This window comes from Myotis myotis, unplaced genomic scaffold (genome assembly GCF_014108235.1).
Source record: "Myotis myotis isolate mMyoMyo1 unplaced genomic scaffold, mMyoMyo1.p scaffold_m19_p_5, whole genome shotgun sequence".
Lineage (NCBI taxonomy): Eukaryota > Metazoa > Chordata > Mammalia > Chiroptera > Vespertilionidae > Myotis > Myotis myotis.
Genome location: NW_023416357.1, coordinates 5018681 through 5036705, shown reverse-complemented (window position 1 = coordinate 5036705; position 18025 = coordinate 5018681). Strand labels below are relative to the sequence as shown.

The 18025-nt window shown below is 45.0% G+C and overlaps 1 protein-coding gene across 15 annotated transcripts in view; it reads left to right on the top strand.

Moving 5' to 3' along the window:
• Positions 1-12704, top strand: part of PRLR (prolactin receptor) — a 129601-nt gene extending 116897 nt beyond the window's left edge. For 14 of the 15 annotated variants that reach the window (XM_036309188.1, XM_036309178.1, XM_036309179.1 and 11 more), the window contains 3 exons: positions 1555-1654; positions 2214-2283; positions 4223-12704. In XM_036309188.1, the coding sequence (XP_036165081.1) occupies positions 1555-1654; positions 2214-2283; positions 4223-5233 (1181 nt within the window). In that variant the 3' untranslated portion in view covers positions 5234-12704. The remainder of the gene's footprint in view (positions 1-1554; positions 1655-2213; positions 2284-4222) is intronic. The other variant, XR_004967547.1, reaches the window with a different exon arrangement.
• Positions 12705-18025: the final 5321 nt, after the last annotated feature.

Below are 18025 nucleotides of genomic sequence, written 5' to 3'. Positions count from 1 at the left end.
ACCCCACCGGGGCCGTCCCACCCCTATCGGGGCTGTCCCAGCCTCACCGGGGTCGCCTCAGCCTCACCGGGGCCGTTCCAGCCTCTCAGGGGCTGTCCCAGTCCCACGGGGGCCACCTCGGCCTCACGGGGGCATCTCAGCAACACGAAGTTTGGCATTCTGTCCTTTGTTGGGCGGCTCCTTGCTGGACAAAATCTCCAGGCGTTCCTGGTAGCTGAATATCTGGTATGCTTGCTTGGATTTCATTTTCTACTAAGTGCACAGACTGCCTGTCTGCCATCTCCCAGCATCCCATGTGAGACTGGATCTGGTGGACCTGCCTGTGCGTTTGCTGGTACAGCGGTTCCACGTCGCCGGCCCAGCCGGGTCCGGCTCCGGCTTCCTCCGAACCTGAATCTGCTTCTTGAGTGTGTCCCTTATGTATGCGAGGAGTTGAAACCTGCATTCTGCTGGGCTGGGCTGCAAAAACGCCAGTGGTTCTCTTTTTGCCACTAGCACAGCTTGGGTGGGGATGTAAATTGAGTAGAGCAGGGGTCCCCGGGAATCACCAGGGCGGGTCCAAGGGCAATGGCATCTCCACGTCTCCTCGCCTCTCTGTGACTCAGCGTCTCGCATCCCCGAGTGCCGGAGAGCAGTTCCATGAGACAGCCACTCTCGCTCTCCGGCCCATTGCAAGGCCGTCCCGCCTCTCCCTGTAGGGGTCTGGGACCTCAGAATTCCGCCCCAAACAAGCTCAGTGGGCTCGAGAGTCTGCAGCCCCTTCCAATTGAAAAAAACCACGCATCCAGTTGCAGCCCGCCTGGCGCGCAATTCCGTACCTCCGTTCTTGGAGCCTCTGCACAGCCTACTCAGTCTCAATGCTCTTCTTTCTTTCCTTCCAGTTGTAGAGCTTCCGCTGGGCCAGCTTTCCCATGGTTCTGAATGATAACTGTTTGTTTTATAGTTGGTAGTCTCGATGTTGTTGTGGGAGGCAGCATGCTCAGGTCTGTACCTTACGCCGCCATCTTGGTTCTCTCCATAAAATTATTTTCATTGCTACTTTATAACTGTAATTTTGCTACTGTTATGAATCGTAATGTAAACATCTGATATGCAGGATGTATTTTCATTGTTTGCGACCCACAGTTTGAGAACCGCTGCCTCATCTTTGTTTAGAGCCTCATCTTTACATGCAAGACAATATACTAATATGTAAAGAGCTTAACACTGTCAATGGCTTTTAGTAAGAACTTAAGTAATACCTTTTATTATTACTGAAACTACCCGGTGACCTTGGCTTTCCTCTTTAAGTAGCAAATAAAATAACATGTAAAATGATTTTAAAAGTATAGGTTACTATAAAAATACATGGAATATATTGAAATGTAATAAATTTGAAAAATTAACCCAGCATTAATGTTACTCTGGATTGCTGTCCAAATCAAAAGAGGTGTACGAAGTGGGGTGGCGGAGGGGGGAGACTTACCTTCAAAAGTTTCATTCATTAGTTTAGTTTGTTCGCTCATATTTAATGATGCTATATGTGATGAGAGCTTTCTGGCTGTTTCTTTTTAGATTCCACCAATACAGACACCACCGTGTGGATCTTTGTGGCTGTGCTTTCTGTTGTCGTCTGTCTGATTATGGTCTGGGCAGTGGCTATGAAGGGCTATAGGTACTTCATTGTCTATCAACCTTCCTCCCACCATGGTTTATGGGATAATGATTTTTTTTTTTAAAGGCGAAAGCAAGATGATGGAAACTTACAGATAATTCAAGCACCTGATTTTAGCCATTAGCTCCAGTGTGCTACCCATAGGAAAATCTTGTCAGTACCAGCAAAAGTCGCAGAATGAACTCATTTGAAGCTGGTGCTCTTTCCATCAAACTGAGGCTTGCAGTTGGAAAATAGTAAAAAAAAAAAAAAATAAAATAAAATAAAAAAAAATCTGGCAAGAGCAGCTAAAATCAAGAGGAACAGCTAGTGCAAATAATCCACTAATTTACAAATCAGCCCCTCAGTCAGCCAGAGCTAATTTTGATGTTGGCCTCTATAATTATTGTCTTCACCACTGATTGTCAATTTCATGTAGCCCCGCCCCCTCTCCCGCTCCCAGTTTTAACTCCTTTCTACCATAGTCCGTGTAGCAGCTATTTATAGGTAATACTAACCTTTTAGAAATTACAAAGTGATCAAATGAGTCATTTTTTCTATCTCACGCATTATTTTACAGCATGCTGACCTGCGTCTTTCCACCAGTTCCTGGGCCAAAAATAAAAGGACTGGATATTCATCTGCTGGAGGTAAGTGCCAGAGGTGGAGCATGTCTCCTGCCTCTACAATAACGTCTACAATAACGACCTTTACACATGCACACACAGTCCCCATCCGTTCGGCCTGGCTGCCTCAGTCACCCTTGCCCTGCTGTCCCTCCTCTTTAGAGAAAGATGCGTGAGGCATGTGGGTCCTTCCTAGGAGACATTAAATGTCAGAGGGAAGAGAGAGGAAGCCAAGAAAATGAGACAAAACATAGTCATGCTTTCTAGACTTACCAGGTCTATTCATAAGCACAGATGTGAACATTCTGTACAAATAATCAATTTAGAAAAAAAGGTGAATATTTTGTTTAATACAAAAAAGGGACCTACCGCCCCCCTGCCCTCCATCACACTTTGGTGCAAGCTTTCACTTGAATGTTCTTTACAGAAGGTCATGGTGACAGAATAGCCTGCTGCGTTGTTCTCTCTGTTTGGGCCCACAGTTGAGACTGGGTCAGCGCAGTGGGCTGGTGTCTGCCAGGGCCCATTTAGGCTGATTCAAGTGGGAATTAAATGTAAGTGTTTTGAATGAAAAAGTGGGTTAGAACATTTTAAATTTCTCTGCAGGTTGAAATATTTAGTTTCAATTTGACCTTAAGTTTAACACCGATATTTATACAAGCAATTGCCTTTGCAATATATCATGTGACCTAGCCACTGTGAGGCTAACAGTACAAGAATGTGAGAAGTGAGTCCCCGAGAATTTGGCTTGACTACATTCACTTTGACTGCAAATATCATAGCAGGGACTCAGGCCCTGAAATTTGGGTTCCTCGTTCAGTGCTTTAACCCTACTGTCCTTTGAAAACCAGCATGAACATCTCAACTAACTAAATTAAGAACTACTTGACCTTATAGTCACAGGAGCTTAATGAAAAAAATAACTTCTTTTTGTGTCACAAACAAACAAAAAAGAGTCATTGTTTTCTCAATCACATGACCTCCAATCCTCAAAAGAAGCCTCCCATATGACACTGTTATTCCCATTTTACAAATGGAGAAGCTGAGAACCATTGAGCAGCCTGTTCAAAGTCAATACCCATTAGTAAATGAAAAAGCCAAGATTTAGGCACAAGTGCCTGCCCTAAGTCAGAGGATCAGGAAGAAGAGTGGAAAGGAAGAGGAGAAGGCAAAAGGAAGAACGAGGGAGAAAGAGAAAGAGGAGGGAAAGGAAGAGCAAGAGAATGGGAATATACATACTAGCAGGAAGAGAGAGGGGAAATGCAGTAAAGAAGAGAGAAAAGGTGGATTGGAGAGGAAGGGGACAGAAGGAAGGAATACAGAAGTAGGAAGAGGAAATGATGAGAAGCAACTTAACTGCTTCCAGATTCTAGAAAGTAGTGGAGGAGGTTAGGAGACCAGCAGCCAGATCTTAGAGCCTCTGAGTCCCAGAGTAAACGTTTCTTCTTTAACAGTTATGTTTCTCATCTGTGCATATACTGCTGCCCATTAAACTCATGGTCATTACTGCTTAGAGAGAGACGAAGTTAAAATCATGAATTGACTTAAAGAAAAATATTAGATGAATAGAAGTCTAGGAGGTGATTATAGATGGCCTGGTGCGCAAATGTCTACGGTTTGGGAAGTGCTGCTAGACCAGCCGTGGGCAAACTACGGCCCGCGGGCCGGATCCGGCCCATTTGAAATGAATAAAACTATTGAAAAAAAAGACCGTACCCTTTTATGTAATGATGTTTACTTTGAATTTATATTAGTTCACACAAACACTCCATCCATGCTTTTGTTCCGGCCCTCCGGTCCAGTTTAAGAACCCATTGTGGCCCTCAAGTCAAAAAGTTTGCCCACCCCTGTGCTAGACGGTTACAGCTTCCAGCTGCCCGTGGCCGTGAGCACAGCTGCGCTTTGGTGCTGGTTTGGAATGTTCTGAAGCTCACAGCCCTTCTTTGTGTGTCTGTTTTAACAGAGGGGCAAGTCTGAAGAACTGCTGAGTGCCCTGGGGTGCCAGGACTTCCCCTCTGACTGTGAGGACTTGCTGGTGGAGCTGTTAGAAGTCGTTGACAGCGAGAACCAGCAACCGGTGCAAGTCCATTCAAAAGAACACCCCGATCCAGGGCTGAAGCCCACACCCCTGGACCCCGACAGTGACTCTGGCCAAGGCAGCTGTGACAGCCCTTCCCTTTTGTCCAACAATCGTGAGGGGTCCCAGGAAAGTCCCTCCACAGTCCACACTCCTGGGGGCATTAAGGAGCCAGAGAACCCTGAAGGAAATGGTGCCCACACCTGGGACTCTCAGAGCACCAGCGTGGAAGGCCGAGTCCCCAGTGTCTGTGCTGATGGACCCAAATCTTCAACATGGCCTTCATCGCAGCCCCCCAACCAGCACAACCCCAGATCGTCTTACCACAGCATCGCTGATGTGTGTAAGCTGGACCCGGGCACGGCAGGTTCCTCTGCCACCGTGTTGGACAAAACAGACAAGTGTGCTCTAACGTCTTTGGAAACCACTGAGACTGGCGGGGAGGAGAAGGCAGCCGAGCAGAGGGGGGTGAAAAGCTTCCATGCCAAGACTGACCCAGACACCCCGTGGCTACTGCCCCAGGAGGACACCTCCGTTATCTCTGCTAAACCCTTGGATTACGTGGAGATTCACAAGGTCAACAAAGATGGAGCATTGTCATTGTTCCCCAAACAAGAAGAGAACGGCAACCAGGCAGAGAAGGCCGGCGCTCCTAAGACCAGCAAGGAGTACGCGAAGGTGGCCGGGGTGGTGGAGAGCAGCATCCTGGTGCTGGTGCAGGACCCGCCCGCCCCCGACCTGGCTTTGTTTGAAGAACCAGCCGAGGAAGCCCCACCCTCCTTGCCACAGAATCAAGAGGAGAAAGACCTGGCCGCCTTCGCCATGACATCGAGCAACTGCAGACTGGGGGGGCTGGATTACCTCGACCCCGCGTGCTTAAAGCACTCTTTCCAGTGACGGCTTGATCTTTGGCATGGTTGGTTAAAATGTGATTTTTCTTCAGGTACTGCTACAGCGCACATGAAATGTCCTCTCCTAGAGAATGTTCGAGAATGGGGTTCGAATGACACTACTAAAACTCACAGTTCACTCTTCTTCATGCTCCATTTTCAACCAGTGGCCTCTTTTTCCAACAGCTGATTCCGGATTGGATCATTTTGTTTCCTGTGATTTGCTGATCTAGTGTTTGTTTTTAGTTATAAAATCGTATGTTCAATGCACTAGAAGTGCACTGCTTAGTATTCCTGAGGGACTGTGCCAATAGGTAAAGCCTCCGGAAAAGGCGCCCATGGCTGGGCATAGGACAGGAGGAAATGAAGGAGTTAGCATAGCCCAGCGCAGGACGATGATAGATGAGAGAAGAATGCCATGTAAGCTGCTTTTGAAAACCAGTTGCTTATCCTTTGCACTCCTCTCCTATTTTATTGAGATTAACCAAATATAACACATTACACGAAAGGATGCATTCCGGAACCGACACGTCATTTACATCACTTCCTGTTACCTTAGTGACACGTTGCTGACATGCAAGTAAAAATCATGCCTCCATTTCTTTTTCTTGAAATAGTTGGAATCAGGTAAGCCTGGATTCCCCTCTCCCAAATTGTATTTCATCCTAAAGCCTCTAGAAAATATAGTTTTGGAGAGAGATTTTCTCACACAGGAGGCAAGTGAATTTGACGTGATGGATCCTCCTAAAACGGTTTCCTGCTTCATTTCAACACAACAGATAATTTATTATACACCCTAGTCTTCTCTTAGTGGAAAAAAAAAATCCCCAAAGACTAACTTTAATTTCAAAGATAATCACAGCGGGATGGTCATGGAGATACTGCCTTACTGTACATACAGATTCTACTTTACTACAGACCCGTAAGTTTAACAATGTATTTTTGAAGACTATTTTTCTACCACTTAGGTAAAGTAAATGAGTATTTTCTATCTTCCCAGTACAGCTGTTTACGTAGTCAGAGGGTACAGTCTTTTCTGCTGAGGCTGCAGGGAGCATTTACAGTCCATAATAGTATACGCAGTCCCTATTTGTGGAGCAAATGCCATACCAACCAAAGCCCACTGAGGAGTGTGAGGTGGGTGACAAAATTCAATTTCCAATACAGCATAGTATAGTTTACCTGATTCTTTTATCTCCAGATACACTAACCAACAATCACCAATAGTGTGTTAGGACTCTCCACACACAGAAATTTTTTCTCCTGTAATTTAGGGCTAATCTGGGGCTCCTGCTCTTCTCTGGGTGAATATTCTAGAAGTCATCATGAAAAAGGAGGGTGGTGACATCCAGCATACTGTTTTAGAGAGAGAGTTTTGTTTTGCTTTGTTTTTCTGAGCAATCTAGGACAGCAAAGATATTTTCAGCAAAGCCATGAGTTAGTTATCTCTCTGGAGTAGATCCATTTGCAAAATCTTGGCAGAGACAACATTCACGTCAGAAGTTTCCAAATAAATGGTTTGAGAAACAGCACCTGTGGAGTGGTGGGCACAGCTACAAAGACCAGGGTCTGGTAGTAAGAATCTCTGAGTCAGTGCCAGGGGCAGGCTCCCCAGAAGGATCAGAAGCCTGGATCTCCATCTTAAAGAGAGCTTCCATAACTCATGAGCTGCCTCCCTCTCTTGTTTATTCCACCTGATGGCAAATCCTTTCTCTCTGTCCACTCCCCAGCTGGGCTTAGAGAATCTGAGCTCACCTCTGTGAGTTAAGTATTCCACCCAACAAGCCCATGTTGATGGGAACTGGAGGCAGAGGTGACCTGATGGTAGAAAGCGAATACACTGTCCTGGCGTCCAGATTGCAGAAATAATAGACCTGAGGCTCTGTTCTCCCAATACATCAACATCGTAAGGGTACGCGGAACATTTGGAAAAGTTGTCCCCAAGTTCATTCAGCCTCCTAGATCCGTGGTCAGCAAACTGCGGCTCGCGAGCCACATGCGGCTCTTTGGCCCCTTGAGTGTGGCTCTTCCTAAGCCTTAGGAGTACCCTAATTAAGTTAATAACAGTGTACCTACCTATATAGTTTAAGTTTAAAAAATTTGGCTCTCAAAAGAAATTTCAATCGTTGTACTATTGATATTTGGCTCTGTTGACTAATGAGTTTGCCGACCACTATCCTAGATCCTTGCTACTTAAAGTCTGGCCTGAGGACCAGCTGTGTCATCATCACCTGAGCTCTGCATGGAAATGCAGACCTCAGTCTCCCTGGCCCAGAACTACAGAGTCAGAACCTGCATTTGACTAAGTTCCCCAGGTGACCCCTGTGGGTAATGAAGTTTGAGAAGTACCGCCCTCCATGATCACTTCTCCTAAAGGCTGTTTTAGCACATGGAAACTCCTCTCTCGGAAAGTACAAGTCAAGTCTGTTTGACTTTCACTGGACAACACTGTGTGTAAGGAGAAGGCATAATTTTTTAAGATCTATCTGTACTTTAAGATTCACATGATGGCACAGAATGACCTGCGAAAGTACACACAACTTCTAAGAGGGCCAAGGGATATAGTCCACCTTGAGTAGCATTGACCAAGACTCTGCCCTTCAAAGCCAATGCAGACTAAAATGTTCCCCAAATAGGCCATTGTTCTCCAAGATGTATATCAATCACTCTGGTAGCTTGCAAATTAAAAAATAATCTGATTTTGGTATTCATGAAGAAATGTTATGGGTAAAGAGTCAACTTGAACTGAATTCCTATAAAAACACCAATTAGCCACTCACTAAGTCAAGCCAAGACTATATTTCTTTGTCAGTTAGGACTCGTATTTGAATTTAAGTGTTTTTTTCCCATGGGTAGAATATTTTCTATCTAGGAAACAGCTAGTCGGATGGAAAGATGCAGGTTGTGGGTCAAGAGTCCCAGGCTCTAGTCCTAACTATGTCACATTGAACAGATCAATTCCCTTCTCTGGGCCCCAGTTTCCTCTGAAAGAAATATTGGTCCAAATAAATTCTAATGTCCTTTCAAACTCCAACTCCCTGATTCCATGACTCACTATTTTCTAGCCAAGATAATTTAACCAATAAATGCCTTGTATCTTGCTGACAACTAATTGCCCTTCACCGTAGGAGTGCAAGTACCTTCAATGATGTGCGGATGGTTCCCTTTTTGATCATCAGTTCCAATTGGTCCTAACATACCGCACTGTGTATTTTATAAATTACGTAGGTACAGAATCATAGTCTCAGATTGTGTGCAAATATGTGTGTAGCGAGAAGAAGAGGCATGAGATTTTTTAAAAAGACATTTTGAATGTGGCTCTACTCTTTAGAAAAACGATCTTTTGCTGAATCAAGCCATGCTTACTTCTTGCTGAGTCCAGCAGCCCCACATCCCCTTTCTTACAGCTGGCTGCTGATTCTGGCATTCTTTTCTCTCTCCTAGATTACCAACCAACATTGCACAGTTGGTGTAATTTTCTGAATTATGAAAAGTCGCATTTTATAAACAAAAGCCTAAATATTCATGTTACGAAGCACATGGAAAAGGGATAGCCATTGGGTGATATAGGGAAGCCTATGGCCCAAACTGCAAATGTGCTGTGGTCGGTTTTTACAAATGGGTATTAGGCACCTCAACATGAGCACAAGTTCTTCTCAGCCATGTCATTGACACTTAGCTGACTCTTCTTTCTCCTAAGTGCCTCAGGCCAACCCTGGTTGGCAGTTATGGATTGAAAACTTGCCTTCACCGGTTTAGGTCCATCTCTTAGCACCTGTGCAAGCCAAGGAGTTTGACTGCTTTTCCCATGGTGACCCAACTGAATCAGAGAGTCCTGAGAGTTAAGGGGCGGCTGGAGGCTGTGGAGGAAATCTGGCTCTTTCGCTGGCTGCCCGCGGCTGCCCATCGCTTCCAGAAAGACGTGGCCCTGCCTTCAGAAACTTCCCTATCTCCTTAGAGTAGACGAGAAAGAAACAGATTTGTACGCATTCTACAAAGTGCCTTTCTTTACTTTTATATTTTTTTAATGTTTCCTTTTCACAAAAAGTGTATTGATTGGAAAGTAAACTTTCCTTTTTTTATGTAAATGAATGAAGAGGCCAGAATGGAATGATGAAATGGTCTAAAGTCCAACCAGCAACTGCTCAGAGGCTGTTTAAATTTATAGTGTAACTGAATGACCACTGAGTCGATGTGAATCCTGTGACTTCCTTTGATAAGCAGTTGACTCTGGCTAGGGTGTAGGGAGTCAGCCTGCCTCCCCCAGTCTTCAGCTTACAAGCACATTGATGCCCTTATGAAAGGCTGTGAATTGCGTGCCTGGCCCTGAAAAGGCAATGCACACACAATGGAACTGTGCACAGACAAGAGAATGTGAAGGACTCTAGGTTACCCCCCCGTGCTGGCTCATGCAGACTTGCCATTGATAAAGACGCCATGTGTACGTCAGTGAACATATCTCCTTTTCTGCCTTTCAGCTGCGGCACAATTGTGTTGTTGCTAGGGTAGCGGTTGAGCGTTCAGTTTCCAGGTCTAGGGCACATTGCTGCCACTAAACAGGCTGTTGACTTGATGCAAATCCTTTGAACTCTAGCCACCATTTTCCTCACCTATTAAATATGTAGGTTGGCCTAAAATCTTTCAAAGACCGTGTTACAACTCTAACCGTCTCTGACTTTCATGATCTAAGTAAAATCTAGGGTTTCTGGTGAAAGGCCCAAGTACAATCAGAGAAACATTGTTGCTGTGCCCTTAACCTGAAGCAGTGAACAGTGTGGCTGGAGCAATGTTTGAGAGAAAAATAGAGATCCATCCCTCCCAGTCAGATGGACTTGATTTAGCATCCTTGCTTCTCTTCGTGATTGTCCATACTTGTAGGCTCTTTCTTCTCTCGCTGCAGGGCCTATAGTTACTCATGGCTGTAGCAACTTTAAGAACTGCAAAAAAAAAACCTGAATTATCCCTAAACAATGACAATGGCCCTGCAAAAGACTGAGTCAGGTGTTGTCAGCCACCCAGCCATCAAGGCCCAGGTTGAGGGTCATAAGTAACCTAAGTTGGAGATTTGCATGCTTAGAGATTCTAGCTCTATTCATTAATTACTAAAGTAACTCAAAAGCCATTCATAAATCCAAGCGACATTGACAGCTCGGTCCTAGAGGTCTTAAACAGAAACTTAACGCTATAGAATGATTGCTGAGGGCTGGTGGTCTCACCAGGAGTTCTATGTCTAAGTATGGCTTGGATGTGTCCCACGATGTGTGAATCAAGTGGGAGCTCTCTCCTCAGACTGGTGTTTTTCAGGAAGGTGGTTTTTGGCCTGAGATCCTCATAGCATCTATTTCAAAGAAAGGAAAAAGATCGAAAATAGAACATTTTCAGAGGTTTGGGCATCTCGGGAGTCCATTAAATGCTAAACCCAAATTTTATGAAACCTGGTGAATCCATAATCTATTCAGTGTTCTGAATTGAGATGTACATAACTCACAACACCATAGGCCCATGGATTCCTTTGACCTCTGCTCTGATTTCAAGTCAGGATGAGCTGAGACGTGCAGAGTGGTAAAACATATCTTATTCATATGACGTGGCCAATGAATAGAGAGAGACCTTGGATAGTCTTAGTCTATTAGTTAAGTTTCACCTGCTTCTGATTAAACAGAAAAAACAATTAACTCACAAAACTTTGGCTACGGAAGTAGTAATAACAAAAATAATATTTAATAGCTGTGGTCAAATTATGCGTCACCTGGATAAACTTCAAAATATAGTCTGAGTTTTTCCATGCAAATTTCACAAGTCCTGGAGGGAAAGAAAGCATTTTTTTGTTATGCTATCTGAAATTGGAAAACTACATGGCAGAGATACTTCTGAGAAATAATTTGTTTTGTAAAATTCCTGATGAAATGGTTTTTTAATTTTTCAAAATAACTACCTCCCCTTCTTGTCCTAATGTCCTTTCTTCAAAGCTGCTTATTGTTAGAACGAAGGGTGTCACGTCTCATGCTTCAACTCTTTTTCAGTGGTATATTTGTTGTATTTGCCAGGTGATATTCCTGACTTTAAAGCAACTATTATATTATTTTACATTGTCATGCTTTATGTGGTTCAAAAACCCTAAGACACATTGAAATACTAGTGTATAGTCAATCCTCATGTTGTGAAACTCATGTTACACAAACAAAAATAATTATTTAATGACTTACAATCTATTCATATGTAGTTTCAATATGATTGTGTCTGTGTCTGTAAAACAAAACTGAAGGAAATATGTAATCATACAATTCTGTTGAAACCGTGACTACACTAATTTTTTTCTTAATCTTTGTGTAGAAGTAGTATAATATGCCATTTGTACAGCTGAGCTGGGCTGTTAAGTGTTTAAAGTACAACCAACAATTGTTTGAAAGTCAACCAAGCCCTCAGCTTTGCTTCGCGTGACCTCTGATGCTTCTTGAGTGTTACTTGCATCATGGGGCCTGCTTTTGTGCTTGATCGTTCATTTTTTTTTAAATTTCAGAGTCTCGTGTGGAAACCAAAGCAATGTTGAAGCAGCCTGTGTCTTCTGTAAAGCCATATTGAAGTAAAGACTGTGTAATAGCATAAAGTTCCATATTTTCAAAGCTACCACTACCTCTGCTTTGTCTCTTTCCTAGAAAATGCCAAGCAGAATTCTTCACCATTAAGTGGAAAACTAGAAGCCATTGTTACAAAAGCTGTTGGACAGTTGTGTTTGTTTGTTTGCTTGTTTTTACATGAGACAACACCTTCTAATTCACCATTTTGCAGGTTTATGCTAGGTTGTCTCAAGAGCCATTTCTACATCTACTAAAAACTGGATGATGAATAAGGACCAGAAAGAACACATAGTCACTGATGAAAAACCAATAAAACCAGAGAGCAGACTTGTTTCCTAACCATAAATCACCTGTTGCCCAAAGTCATGATGATGTTATCTCTCAGTTTGATTTCCCCAATTCCACGTAGAAATAAGTCTTTTCCTTATTTGATTTTAGACATCAAATATATTATGGTATGGGAAAAGTCAATCATATATCATAACTAATCTTGTTTCAATTTTTAAAATTTATTTATACATGTACTTATTATAATGATGATTTTTTTCTTTTTAGCCTTAAAGAATTATAGATGATAATCATCCAATTTATCCTGCATTTTTAATTCTGTAAATCTTTGGTTATTGAACCTTGTGCTTTCTGTTTTTCCATGGATTTACTCCTTTGTCTCTTTCCATTTTGAGGAGACACCGTGGACAGTTACATCTTTGTCAATCGTATGGGAGATTATGCTAACTGCTGTTACCCTAACATCTTCATCTTTTTTTGCACGCCAGAAACAATGCTTGTCAAACAAAATCGTAGACGTCCCAGTACAATACGGTCATTATATTTCTATTCATGTTATTGAAAATTCCCAGCTCAGTGCCTGGCTCAATAAATGTTTATTTCCCTTGCCTACCCTTCCTCTATTTTTTTTTTTTTATTTGACATGGAAATGAGCAGAATATCGTGTGTGTGGTTGAAACAACTTTCTTGAGGAATGTTTGCTGCAATAGGATCTGTTATCCAGAAATTGTTGGTATGCAAACAATTCCTTTTCCTCCTTTATCGTCATCCTTACTCATGGCTGCAAACATAATGGCCCCCTTTACCTGCCCTTCCACATGACAAGCTGCTCAAACTAGAGGGAGATGGAACATGAACATGGGGAGCAAATCAGAGAAGCTCATTTAGATCTTGTAAAACGGCCCTGGCTGGTCTGGCTCAGTGGATAGAGCATCAGCCTATGGACCAAAGGGTTCAGGGTTCGATACCGGTCAAAGGCACGTACCTCAGTTGCAGGTTCCTCCCTGGTCCAGGCCCTGGTCAGGGCTCATGCAGGAGGCAACCAATCGATGTATCTCTCTCACATCAATATTTCTGTCTTTCCCTCTCTCACTCTCTCTAAAAATCAATAAAAAGATATCCTCGGGTGAGGATTTTTAAAAAATTAAATATTGTAAAATAAAGGAATGACCAAACCATTAAAAAATCATAATAAATTAATTTATTTAAAGCAGCATGGATTTTCCATATTATGAACATCTTTTCTGATGAAGCCCATCAGATTAAGGGCTCTGCTCATGCTTGGGGTACAGAAATAGGAGCTGGTGTGGGTTTTGTTTTACAAACTTCTCTGCCTCCTGGTTCTTTCATGCCATGTTTTCTGGGGCCATGAAGGCTTCCCTGCGTATCACGGTCCAAAACTTGGCCTCCGTCAAACGCGGACTCTCCCGTGCTTAAGTGGGTATCATCCATCTTCAGTACTGGGGCGCACTTTCACTTTTAAGCTGCAGAATTTGGAGGGTCAGCCACCAGACACAACATTCGAATAATTTACGAGGAGCTGGAGAAGCAATATGTAGCTCGTTTTCCAAAACCATTGCGTGTGCTTTTCTAAAAGAAAACGGAAATTATGTATTGCCGCATCTTGCCAGGATTGCATTTGCAACTTTAACCCCACCCGGCTCCCTGTGACTTGCTAGCCAAGTTTTATACATTCTAAATCTCCTCTAGTTTTTAGGGATTGGGAGTAGGGGGTGTAGGGTGAAACGAGAGGGTCCAGGAAATGAGGCTCCTGCAAAGCCCCCAACAGGGACCTCACTGGCCACAGAAGCAGATTCTTGCTGATTGACCCCTGAGAACCTTTCCCAACCGCGCAGGTGGAACTGAGCCTGGTACTGATGTTGTAAAAGACATGCGACACCATAAATCTATCTACCACCTGCCCCGCCCACCGCGCTGTCCATGTTAAGGCCCTTTTCTCTTGTTACTGAGCAGGTTCACATTAAAAGTCAAGCTTATAATCTGACTTGAAGCACAGGTATTTTTTTTAAATGTGATAAAGAAATTTTTAAGAGAAAGCTGTGGGACGTTAGTCAAATAAAACACCCCATGGATGTCGGTTGGCGAGCACTAGAATAAGAAAAGGGCGCGCAGGGATTTTTGTTACTGCATGTACAGATGTGTTTGAAAGAATTTGTGTCCCAGGTACATGGTTAAGGTGACACCTTCGCTCCGTCAGTCATCGAAAATTCCAAGATGAGCTTAAATGACATCTGCCAGTAGTTTTACTTCACGTGACCAATATTGATGTTGTTACTGAACCATGTAGCCTCGTGATGCATTTTTCAATTCTCTTTCCAAGCGACTGCTTGCCATGGCCGCAATGCCTAGTTTAAACTGAACCAATAAATTGCTGCCTGAGTGATGGCTTTGGGAGGTTCTCATTATGTACTTATGAAGCATGTATTTTATGGGGGAAAAAATGTAACTTTCAGAAATTTGTCTTGGCTTCAACAAACTTCATTAGGACTCTAAAAAGGAGGAGAAGAAGAAAAGAACAGCATTCAAGCGTCTCTGGAAATAAAGCACCCACACACATGCTAAAATCTGTGTCTTAGAACACCCACCCAAGGCATTGTTTTCAGGCACACATCCTGTGTGCTCGTCTTTCAACACATTCTCTCATTTTATTTTCCTGCTAATTCTAAATCAAAACTGACATCTTGCTTCCAAGCCAGCTGAATTCTCCATCTTCTCTTTTCCCCGTCTTCACTTAGGTGCCAGACCCCAGCCTTAAACGCGCACACATGCTTGGAAGCACTCAGGAGTTCCTGGGGCTTCTGGGAACAACGGGAACAATCAGAAGGACACGTTCCAAATCTGACAAACACTCAACATTCCCAAAGGAGACTTAGGCCATAAGCCTCAGTGCCAAGGAGCCACACTTCCTTTTGTTTGCTTCTTCCTACCTAGAATTATCTTCCCTCTTCACATGAAACTCTAGTTGTGATTGAATCTGCCACTTATGATCTTTTCTTTATTGCATAAAATATTTTGCACACACTTGAAAACTACGGAGTGATGCAACTATCCACTTACCAACACTTATTATTATTATTAATTTTATTATATTATTTTATTATATTATTATTATTAATTTGTTTCACAAATTAATATTTCATCACATCTGTCCTCTACCATTCTATATAATAAAGAGGTAATATGCAAATTGACCCTCACACCCTCGCACAAGATGGCTGCCCCCATGTGTTCAAAGATGGCCACCACAAGATGGCTGGCAGGGGAGGGTAGTTGTGGGCAATCAGGACAGCAGGGGAGAGCAATTAGGGGTGACAGGGCTGGCAGGGGAGGGCAGTTGAGGGAGATCGGGCCAGCCGGGGAGGATAGTTGGGGGCAATTGGGCCGGCAGGGGAGCAGTTAAGTGTCGATCAGGCTGGCAGGGGTGTGTTTAGGGGGTGATCAGGCAGGCAGGCAAGCAGTTGGGAGCCAGCAATCCTGGATTGTGAGAGGGATGTCTGACTGCCAGTTTAGGCCCAATCCCACAGGGACATCCCTGGAGGGTCCCAGATTGGAGAGGGTGCAGGCTGGGCTGAGGGACACCCCCCCCCCCAAGTGCATAAATTTCATGCACTGAGCCTCTAGTTTTTTAAATAAATGAAACATCACAGATGCAGTAATATTCATCTCTCAGTAACCAAATTTTTGTCTTTCTCTCCAGAGGTAATCACAGTCTTGTAGCTGTTGTGTATTCTTCCTGGCCATTTAAGAAATGCTTCTTTTTTTTTAATATATTTTATTGATTTTTTACAGAGAGGAAGGGAGAGAGATAGAGAGTTAGAAACATCGATGAGAGAGAAACATCGATCAGCTGCCTCTTGCACATCTCCCACTGGGGATGTGCCCACAACCCAGGTACATGCCCTTGACTGGAATCAGACCTGGGACCCTCCAGTCCGCAGGCCGACGCTCTATCCACTGAGCCAAACCAGTTTTGGCAAGAAATGCTTCTTTATGTGTATCTGTAACCAGACAACCAAGGGGTCCGGCTGCCTGTCACTACTTGAGCCAACTTAGCAGAGACAGGGATGAATCATATATGAGCGTTTATTCTAATACTGGCAGCACAGGAGAGCAGCCACCTGCTCTGCCCCCACCATAAGCCAGCTGCTTTTATATATCCTATCTAATAAAAGAGAAACATGGAAATTAGCATACGACCGCTACCCTTCCCATTGGCTAATCAGGGAGATATGCAAATTACCTGCCAGCCAAGATGGAGGCCGGCAGCCAGGCAGCTTGAAACTAACATGAGGCTTGCTTGCTTCAGTGACGGAGGAAACCAACTTTCCCCGCCTGCCTTGCCAGCCTCTGAGCCTGCAGTTTGAAATATTGTAACAAATATAGAAGCTAAACAAAACCCCAGGAACCTGCTTTCAGCGAGCCTGGATCTCAGAGCTGGAGTTACACATTGTTTCGATTATAGAACACAAACAAACCAGATACCTGCTTTCAGCAGCAGAAGCCTCAGAGCTGGAGCCAGAGCTAAAGCTGGCCCAGAATAAAAAAAGAAAAGAAAAAAAGGAGCAGTTGGGAGCTTCAGCCCTCAGCCCCTCAACCAGACTGGCCAGCACCCCAGTGGGGACTCCCACCCTGAAGGGTGTGTGACCAGCTGCAAACAGCCATCATCCCCTCACCCAGGCTGGCCAGGCACCCCAGTGGGGACCCACACCCTGATCCAGGACACCCTTCAGGGCAAACCAGCAGGCCCCACCCGTGCACCAGGCCTCTACCCTATATAGTAAAAGGGTAATATGCCTCCCAGCACCGGGATCAGCGGAGCCGCGAGGCCTCCCAGCACTGGGATCAGTGTGACAGGGGGCAGCGCCCAAACCCCCTGATCGCCCTGTGCTCTGTGTGTGACAGGGGGTGGGGCCACAACCTCCCTATCGGCTTTGCTCTGTTCGTGACAGGGGAAGGCGCCCAAACCCCCTGATCAGCCCTGCTCTGTGCCTGATAGGGGGGAGCTCCCCAACCCCCTGATTGCCCTGAGGCTCTGTGTGTGACAGGGTGCAGCACCCCAACCCCCTGATCAGCCCTGCTCTGTGTGTGACAGGGTGTGGCGCCCCAAGACCCCCCCCCCCCCCGCCACGGGCCCTGCTCTGTGTGTGACAGGGTAGAGCCATAACCTCCCCATCGGCCCTGCCCTGAGTGTGACAGTGGCGGTGCCCCAACCCCCTGATCTGCCCTGCTCTGTGTGTGACAGGGGGCAGTGCCCCAACTCCCCTATCGGCCCTACTCTGTGAGTGACAGAGGGGAGCTCCTCAACCCCCTGATGGGCCCTGCTCTGTGCATGACAGGGGGTGGCGCCACAACCTCCCCATCGACCCTGCCTTGAGTGTGACAGGGGGTGGTGCCCCAACCCCCCAATTGGCCCTACCCTGAGCGTGACTGAGGGTGGCATCTCAACCTCCCGATCCGCCCTGCTCTGTGCATGACACGAGGTGGCACCCCAACTCCCCAATTGGCCCTGCTCTGAGCCCGACCAGGGGCTGCACCTAGGGATTGGGCCTGCCCTCTGCAACCCGGGAGCAGGCCTAAGCCAGCAGGTTGTTATCTCCCGAGGGGTCCCAGACTGCGAGAGGGCACAGGCCGGGCTGAGGGACCTCCTCCCTCCCCCCCAAGTGTACAAATTTTTGTGCACCGGGCCTCTAGTGTGTGTATCTATGTGTATATATATATATATATATATATATATATATATATATGAAATATGCTAATTAACTGCGATGCCGTAATGGGTCAACTGGACAGGAGGAGGTTGCACGCACAGCATCGGGGGTGGGGCGGCAGGGGCCTCCATGCACCTGTGCTGGGGGAGGGCCTGATCAGCAGTGGTCATGGCTGCTTCAAGGGCCAGAGAGGGAGTGGGCGGC